Source organism: Trypanosoma conorhini (genome assembly GCF_003719485.1).
Source record: "Trypanosoma conorhini strain 025E chromosome Unknown Tco_14.4_contig_00002, whole genome shotgun sequence".
Taxonomy (NCBI): domain Eukaryota; phylum Euglenozoa; class Kinetoplastea; order Trypanosomatida; family Trypanosomatidae; genus Trypanosoma; species Trypanosoma conorhini.
This window is the reverse complement of record NW_021704088.1, coordinates 55,799-63,513: the sequence shown is the minus strand read 5'-3', so window position 1 is coordinate 63,513 and position 7,715 is coordinate 55,799. Positions and strand designations below refer to the sequence as shown.

At 59.2% G+C, this 7,715-nt stretch overlaps 4 protein-coding genes across 4 annotated transcripts, besides 10 other annotated features; all 4 read left to right on the top strand.

Annotated features, from left to right (window-relative positions):
- Nucleotides 1-10: 10 nt before the first annotated feature.
- Nucleotides 11-48: a microsatellite.
- A 28-nt stretch (nt 49-76) lies between these two features.
- Nucleotides 77-107: a microsatellite.
- Nucleotides 108-208: 101 nt separating this feature from the next.
- Nucleotides 209-242: a sequence feature (A-rich).
- A 106-nt stretch (nt 243-348) lies between these two features.
- Tco025E_00159 (uncharacterized protein) lies at nt 349-852 on the top strand (the record flags this gene model as incomplete). The annotated part of the gene is made up of 1 exon (XM_029367108.1): nt 349-852. One exon carries the CDS (start codon nt 349-351, stop codon nt 850-852), a length of 504 nt encoding a protein of 167 aa, XP_029232804.1.
- A 250-nt stretch (nt 853-1,102) lies between these two features.
- Nucleotides 1,103-1,121: a microsatellite.
- A 197-nt stretch (nt 1,122-1,318) lies between these two features.
- Nucleotides 1,319-1,343: a microsatellite.
- Nucleotides 1,344-1,609: 266 nt separating this feature from the next.
- Tco025E_00158 (putative exonuclease) lies at nt 1,610-3,850 on the top strand (the record flags this gene model as incomplete). The annotated part of the gene is made up of 1 exon (XM_029367107.1): nt 1,610-3,850. The coding sequence occupies one exon, from the start codon at nt 1,610-1,612 to the stop codon at nt 3,848-3,850; it is 2,241 nt and encodes a 746-aa protein (XP_029232803.1).
- Nucleotides 3,851-3,961: 111 nt separating this feature from the next.
- Nucleotides 3,962-3,987: a microsatellite.
- Nucleotides 3,988-4,349: 362 nt separating this feature from the next.
- Nucleotides 4,350-4,423: a sequence feature (A-rich).
- Nucleotides 4,424-4,475: 52 nt separating this feature from the next.
- Tco025E_00157 (uncharacterized protein) lies at nt 4,476-6,251 on the top strand (the record flags this gene model as incomplete). Its single annotated transcript, XM_029367106.1, has 1 exon — nt 4,476-6,251. The coding sequence occupies one exon, from the start codon at nt 4,476-4,478 to the stop codon at nt 6,249-6,251; it is 1,776 nt and encodes a 591-aa protein (XP_029232802.1).
- A 438-nt stretch (nt 6,252-6,689) lies between these two features.
- On the top strand, nt 6,690-7,292 carry Tco025E_00156 (uncharacterized protein; the record flags this gene model as incomplete). The annotated part of the gene is made up of 1 exon (XM_029367105.1): nt 6,690-7,292. The coding sequence occupies one exon, from the start codon at nt 6,690-6,692 to the stop codon at nt 7,290-7,292; it is 603 nt and encodes a 200-aa protein (XP_029232801.1).
- An 80-nt stretch (nt 7,293-7,372) lies between these two features.
- Nucleotides 7,373-7,400: a microsatellite.
- Nucleotides 7,401-7,571: 171 nt separating this feature from the next.
- Nucleotides 7,572-7,589: a microsatellite.
- A 16-nt stretch (nt 7,590-7,605) lies between these two features.
- Nucleotides 7,606-7,640: a microsatellite.
- Between the last annotated feature and the right edge of the window lie 75 nt (nt 7,641-7,715).

Genomic DNA, 7,715 nt, shown 5'->3' with positions numbered 1-7,715 from the left:
CTTCTTCTTCTGTTGTATGTTAGTAGTAGTTGTTGTTGTGTTTTTTTTTCGATTGCGTAGAGCAGAGGCCTTTTTCGCTGCTGCTGCTGCTGCTGCTGCTGTTGCTGTTCTTCTGCCGCTTCTGCGTCGATGGGGGTTGGCGGAGGGGGCCTTATTTCTCGGCTGCCTGCTGTGCGTCTTTCTTTTGATTTTACCTCTTCAGCTATCCTTTTTTTTTTTTTTTTGTCCTCTTCTTCTTTCTTCGTGTGTTTTCCGGCGGTGCTCGGGCGGAAGTAAATAACGCCCACCGCGTGCTTCGGAGGCGGCTGACGGGGTGCGACACGCGCGGCGGGGAGGTTCGTTTGACGAATGGCGGAGGCTTCCACGGCGGCGGGGGCGGGGCGTGCTGGGAGGAGCAGGGCGCTCTTCCTCCAGGACGAGGAGCAGTTTCTCTTTGACTTCGGCGGCTACTCTGCGGCGCCGGCGTCGGGGCGGGACCCCACCAGCCCTGCCTCATGCGCCTCCGCCCGCCCCCACGCGGAGGAGGACGACGGGGCGGCCGACCTGCGCGGGCGCGGCAGCGTCGTGGTGGCGCCGCTGGATGCGGCGGAGGTGCGGCACGGCTTCCACGCCGCCCTGCGCGCCGGCGGTGACGTTTTTCTGAAGTCCTCGCTGGACGAGGCGGTTGCAAAGTTTCAGTTGGGGCTGCAGCGGTACGGCGAGGCGTTGGGTCGCCAGGCACGGCAGGAGAGGCAACGCGCGACGGCAACGCGAAAAAGTCACGCCGGCGGCAGTAACAATAATGATAATAACTCAATTAATGTGACGAACACTAGCAACATTGCGGAAAGCAGGAAGCGAACGCGGCAGTGACTCTCCTCGGTTGGGAGATTCGCGGCAGTAGCTAAAAGCCGGACACATTTATTTACACAAAGGCGCATACATTGCGTGGGTGGGTGGTGAGTGCTTTTTGTATGCGAGACGGGCGTCTCGGTTGCCAGGGGGAGGCTGGACGAATTTCCCCAGAGATCAGCTGCGCCGTGCGCCCGTCCGCAGCCCGACACCATTACGACCGATGCGACGAACTTTTTTCTGCTGTTCTTCTTGTTGACATGTATATATATCTTTCTCTCTCTCTCTCTGTGTGTGTGGGATTGCCAATGATGATGCTCATTGTGTTTTTGCTCTTTTTTTTTTGCTTCCTCTTTCTCATTGCGAGAGCTTTGTGCTGTTGGGGTGGGTGGGGTGGGGGGATCGTTTGGTTCCTTTCCCCTCCTTGTCGTCCGGGGCAACTGCTTGCTACCCGTGGAGAGCCGTTGCTGGGGGGCGGGGGAGGCAAAGAGAGCGGGAGAGAGAGAGAGAGAAGGCGCCTGCGCCGTGGCGGCGTTCGCTGGTGGGGGAGAAGTCAGCGCCACGAATCACCGCCCGCTTTGTGTGTGACTGGGCACGACAATCCCCGCAGCCGAAGTAGAAGGGAAAGCAACAGGGGGGCGGCGGGGGGAATATACATACAGATAGGTGTTTTCACATATAACGCGGCTCACCGTTTGCGCGGATAGAGAAGGAGGCTGGGGGCGTGGGTGCGGAGCAGGTAAACAATAATAAAAAAAAATAGTAGTTTGTGGCGAGCATGGGGATTAAAGGGCTGTGGTCAGAGGTGCGTCCCGTGTGCCGCCAATCCCACCTGTCTAACTTTCGCGGCCAGCGTGTGGCGGTGGACATGTACGTTTGGTTGCATCGTGGCATTTTGGGTAGCGTGCAGCTTGGGACGAGCGCGGATGCAGAGGCATTCGTCGAGTCTGTTGCAGCGGCACCCGAGGGCGCGGACGCAGGCGCGTCCGTGCGTCTCACCAACAAATTTCTGCAGTTTGTGATGGGCCGTGTGGAACTGATGCTGCGGTGTGGCATCCACCCCGTGCTGGTCTTTGATGGGGCGTCGATCCCTGTAAAGCAGGGCACGGAAGAGGAGCGGCAGCTGCTTCGGGCAGCGCGGCTAGCAGAGGCGGTGCAGCTGATCAAGGGCAGGTCGGCGTCAAATCCCTGCGCCAGGCAGGCGGCGGCACAGTTGTTGGAGAAGGGCATGGACATCACCACGGAACTGGCGCATGCCGTGATCCAGGTGTTGCAGGAACGACGGCTGGAGTGCATTGTTGCCCCGTACGAGGCGGACGCCCAGCTGGCGTACCTGTGCAAGGAGGGGTACGTGCAGGCGGTTATATCGGAGGACAGCGACCTCATCGCCTACCACTGCCCCTGCCTTATCGCCAAGCTGGATGGTCACGGGAACTGTGAGGTGCTCGCTGCGCAGGACCTGCCGCGGTGCCCGAGCTTCTACGGGCTCTCGTACGAGTCATTCCTGGTTGGCTGCATTCTTAGCGGGTGCGACTACCTGCCGAGTCTGCCGCAGATTGGGGTGAAGAAGGCCTTCCGCCTCGTGGCCCAGGCCACCTCCGTCCCAAGCATCATGCGCACCCTGCAGGTGAAGTTCGGGTTTTCCAAAGACGAGCTCGACGAATACGGGGCGAAGCTGCAACAGGCCTTCTACTGCTTTGCGCACCACTTCGTCTTTGACCCTGTTCGCAAGGAAGTCGTGAATTTAACTCCGCTGCCACGCGGGATTCCACTCAACACAAAACTCCTCGGCGCGGCGCTACCGAAGGACGTCGCCGAGAAGGTCTGTGCGGAGTGCCTCTACGACCCTGTCAGCAAGGCTTTATACCGGGGCAGCTACCTGTACTGCGTCCAGGAGTACTGGCGGCACGTGCGCGGAGGACAGACCTCGCTGAAGGCGTATAGCGGGTTTCAGGACATGCAGTCCCCGCGGGTGACCATTTTGTTGGGCCAAGGCGGCGCCGACGCAGCGGGGCGACGTGCCTCTCCCACCACAACATTCTTTTCCTCACCGCTACAAAAAGTCCGTGAGGCAACGGGGTTCTGCGAAAAGGAGACCCGCGGCACGACGTTGGTGCGCTCCAAGTACTTCACCCAAGGGCGCTGGAAGGTGGAGGATTGGGAGAGCGAGGAGGGCGAGGACACCGCGACGACAACACAGACCACCGCCACCACGTGTGACAGCACCGCGGCTGCGGCAGCCGTCTGCAATGACGAGGCGGGGAGTCAAGCTTCCCAGTGGTGCGTCTCCTCGCTTCGGTTTGTGGCGAAAGACGCAATAGGAGGAACCCCGTCGTCTGCTTCTCAATCGACTACAAACCTGACGCAGGAGGATGGGCTTGCGGCGCAGCCGCAGCGGCGGCAGGATAGTAGCGGCCTGCCTGGGGCACCGGCCGCGTCAACATCGCCTGTGCCGCCAACTTCTGTGCCGGAGCTACCGCAGGGGGTAATGGCGGCGCCGCACCTTAACGAGGGCCAGCACCAGCAAGTGAAAGGCGGGTGCCCGTTTGGCTACCCCCAGTGCGGGCGGCGGCACTCCATCTTTGAGCTCTGCTTCCAAGGGAAGTCGTGGTCGAAGGAATTCGCCCCGCTTGTCAATGAGGAGGCGAACACCGTGGTGGACGGGATCCCCAGCGGCGGCGGCGGCGGGAGGAGCACCAAGCGCCCTGGCGGGTTTTCCCGTTCTTCCTCGTGGGGAGGCGCGGCTGAAAAGCGTCAACGCGAGGCGGCGTTACCGCCTTACTTTCGGCCCGTTTTTAGACCACCGGCGTCGACTGCCGCCGCACCACATGCGGAGAAGTTGTCCCCCACCGCGAAGCGAAGGCTGCCGTCCTCCGCAGACCAGGCGATGCAGCTGATGCAGCGGCTTCACCCCGGGGACGCCGACTCCCCCACGGTCTCTTCCAAGGCAGACGACACCTGTCGTGGTAGCGGAGCGGCTGCTAAGATGTTTGAAAAGCTTGGGTTTTCACGGCAGTGATTCCATCACACGTAAAACTTGATTTTCCCCTTTCCCGTTTTTCCTTCTTTTTTTTCCCCCGTTCCTTTGTGTGTGTGCCTCCCTACCTCTTTATTCATAGATGCTGTGAAGATATATATATATATATATATATATATTTTCAACTTAAATTGTTATTTTCTTGACTTCGGGTTGACGGGATTTAAAGGCCCCCTTTTTCTTCTGCTTGTCAAGGGGCTGCTTTTTAGGCGGATGGGGAGCGACGCCTGGTCACGCGTGGGGTGCGTCCCGGATGTGGGAGCAGGCGTCCCGTTAACGGCACAACGCGTTTATCCCTGCATGTGTGTGTGTGCACACATTACAGTTAAGTGTGGGGTGTGTGTGTCTGTGAGTCTTAGATATATGTGAAGCTCTGGCTGCAGCGTGCCACGCTTTCTTTCTTTCTTTTTTTTTGTATGGGCAAGGAAGAATACACACATTGCTGTCAGGTGTGCACTTTTTTGCAGTGTGTCTTTTACGCTTCTCTTTCCTTCCTTTTTTCTTTTCATTCTTGTTCTTATTCTTTTGTTTTGCTTCTATCCTTTTCGTTTCTTTGAGCGTGCACGAACCGTGTGAGGAGGAGGGTTGGCTGCCGTGCCGCAGTGCAATGGGAGCCAAATGGGGACTGGCTGAGGTGCCACGACAGCTGCGGCAGCTGCTACGCCGTTTTCCTGTGGGGCATGCCTCCGTCTACCTTAATGAGCTGCAGCCAAGTAGCCAGCATCTTTTTCTCACGGCCTGCATGGCCAACGGGCCTCGCACGGGGCGTGGAAGTGCGGAGAAGGTGTTGGGAATTTCTATTGACAGGCGGAACATCAGTTCGCACCCATCGTTTCAGGTGCGACCTGCGAAAGGGCGGAGGTCCCAAGAGCAGGAGGGAAAAGCTCCCCTATGTACGTCCGTGCCCACGCTACACAACATGGTGTCTACCTTGCACCTGCCGCCCGGGTCGAAGGGGATGTTGGCGGCGTATCGAACCCCTCATCCCACACTGCTGACGAGGCCGCATCTTTTTTTACTGACCGTTCCACGTTGGATGCTTGAGGACGATGTGGGAGGCAGCGGGGGACGGCGCACGGTGGAGGCTGTTCTTCAGTCTCGTCTAGTGCAGGTGCGGAACACGTTGTATTGGCGGGAGGGCGATCCACCGCATGGGGAGGATGAGGCGGCGACCGACACATCCGAGGTCATGCTGGAGGCTATTTGGGGCTGCACCATTTTGCAGCTGCGTCAGGCCGCACGGGTTGCCGCATCGCATGGATTTCGCGTGTTTATCTTGAGTTACGTTCGGCAGCGGATGTTGGCGGGTGAGGGGTTGAGGGTGCGGGAGTTGGGCGGCTGGTGCCCCTCCGCGTTTCGCAGCTTTCACTTGGATGTGCGCACCACGGCGCCACGCGAGTCCTCGACGCACACCTCCTCCATCGCGCTTTTGGAGGAGGCGCGGCGCGGGTTCGCCGCCGACGCCGACGCCGAAGCCGCCGCGAAGCCCGGCACGCGGGGTCGTCCCTGCGACGGCGCCGCGACGAAAAACCACCGCGAGAGCGCGGCGTGGGTGGAGGGCGCCTTTCCCTTTGCGGTCGCGGAGGCGGTTGTGGATGTGCGGCGGGATGCGCTTGTGCCGTGGGCGCGGGTCTGTGATAGCCCCCTCACCGCCCGCCTCTTCACCGCGCTCTACGATCGGCGGCACTTCTGCGTGGCGGATGCGGTGCTGTACGCCTCCCAACGTGTGGTGCTGCCGTTTCTCCTCGGCCTCCCCCCGACGGCGTCGGCGGCAGCGTCGTTGGACGCGGCTGCTGGAGGCGGCGGCGCCGCGGCCTCGTCGGTGGGGCTGATGCGCTGGTCGGAGATCCATGCCGTGCTGCGGTGGCGTTTCTTTGAGCCGGCCTTCGGCTCCCTCGCGCAGCTGGTGCGCACGGAGGACGTCGCCGCGGTGGGCGGCGGCCTCGATCCGTTTATTTTCCCCCTCCACGACGCCTTCGTGACGCGGGTCCTGCTGCCGCGGATGACGGAGTACCACCGCGCCACCTGCGGGGCCGCGGGGGGCCCGGCGCGGCGGAGCTCACCGGCGGCAGGGGGAAAACTCGCCCACGCGACACCGTCGGCGCCGACCACCGTGACGGTCGACATCCTCAGCTGCTTCAACAGCCTCGTGGGCGGGCGGAGCCACACGGGCGGCGGCGGGGCCGTCATGCAGCGGGCGAGCAAAGACGAGCACAAGCCAATGACGATGCTGGACGCATCCAACTCCGATGTCGGGCGCGGCGATGCCCACTTCAAGCTCTCTGACCTACCAAGCCTGGTGAACTACCTGCTGTACTTTCACCAACACTTTGAGGTTCATGGCGGCGGCGCAGCTCTGAAGTTCACCCCACACGAGGGTTGAGTTGCCACGGCACGGGGGCCGGAGCGAGACAAACCTTTACTGCTCCCTATAGAGGCGGTAGGGGGTGGGGGACTTGCGCCCGTGCGCCACTGGGGTTGGCGTCATAGTGGCGGCAACATCGCACGTCAACAAAATAAATCTCTGAGTTGTTTTGTTTTCTTGTGTATGTGTGTGTGTGCTTTTTTTATTATTATTGTTGCCTGCCTGTTGCTTCTCCTTCCTGCCTCTCGCCTTCCTCGACTTCTTCCGCAGCGTATCTGTTTTTTTTTTTTTTTGCTTCGACTCCAACAGCGACGCAGAAGGTGGTGTGTAGATAAGTGCGCAGGGGCGGCGAAAGGAAGGTTTTCCGCGCAGCGAGAAGTTCGCCCTACCGGTGGCGGCTCTTTCGTCCCTGCAGGTGTGTGTTTAGCGGAGGCCCAGCGGCAGGCGCAAGAGGCGATGGAGAGGCGCCTACCGATAGAGGAGGAGAGAGGCGAGGAAACAACAACGGAGGTGCTGCTTGCCGATTGGCTCCTTTGCCGGTCATCCGACTCGAGCTCGACGGAGAGCCTCACTCCCTCCCTCAGCCGCTCCGCCGCAGAATGCTGCGACTTGGCTTTTCAACGTGGCCACGGGAGTGTCAGCGGCAGCGGCAACGGCGCCATAAGTAACGGCAAGCAGCAGAAAGTTTCTCCAAACAAGGGGCAAAAAATGCAGCCCTGTCGTTGGCTGCTGCGGCGTCCTTCGCAGGGAAAGACGCAGTCAGAGGTCAACCATCTGCGCATGAATGGACGCAGCGACGCAGATGGTTTCTCGCCACTGTGCAACGTCCCCTTCCTAGCGCAACAGCAGCGGGGCGCAGGCGTGAGGCAGACAACTCCAATTCCACACTTCACGCAGTTGTGTCGGCTCACGGGGTCACCACGGACCCGACGCCGCGTACAATTTAAGCTCTTCCAGGACCCGTCACCCTCGCAGCTTCGCCGCCTCAGTGAGGCATGCACGGACTTTATACTCGTTTGTCTGGTGCTGCTGAGCCTCATTCTGGTTCTCTTCTTTTGACAGGGTGGGTGCCGTTGTTGTTGCTGTTTTTTTTATTATTATTAACTTTCCTTCTTTCCACTTCCACTTCCACTTTGACTTTTATTTATTTATTTTTTCTTTCTTATTGCGCCAGCTTTTTTCTTCGTCTTTTTTTTGTTGTTTATACCGGCACGTGGCTTGCGTGTGTATGCAACGCCACGCACTCGGTTACCTCTCCGTAGCACTCCCACTGTTTTTTTTCTTTGCTATTTTCCTTTTACTACGCATACGCATACGTATATATATGCGCCTGCAACGACACACACACACACACACGTGTTTATATGTATGTAAGTATAAAAGTATAAAAGTACAAAAGTACAAAAGGCACATGCGTTTGTGTGCGTTTGTGTGTGTGTGTGTGTGAGTTTGTGTGTGTTTATGTGTGTTTATGTGTGTTTG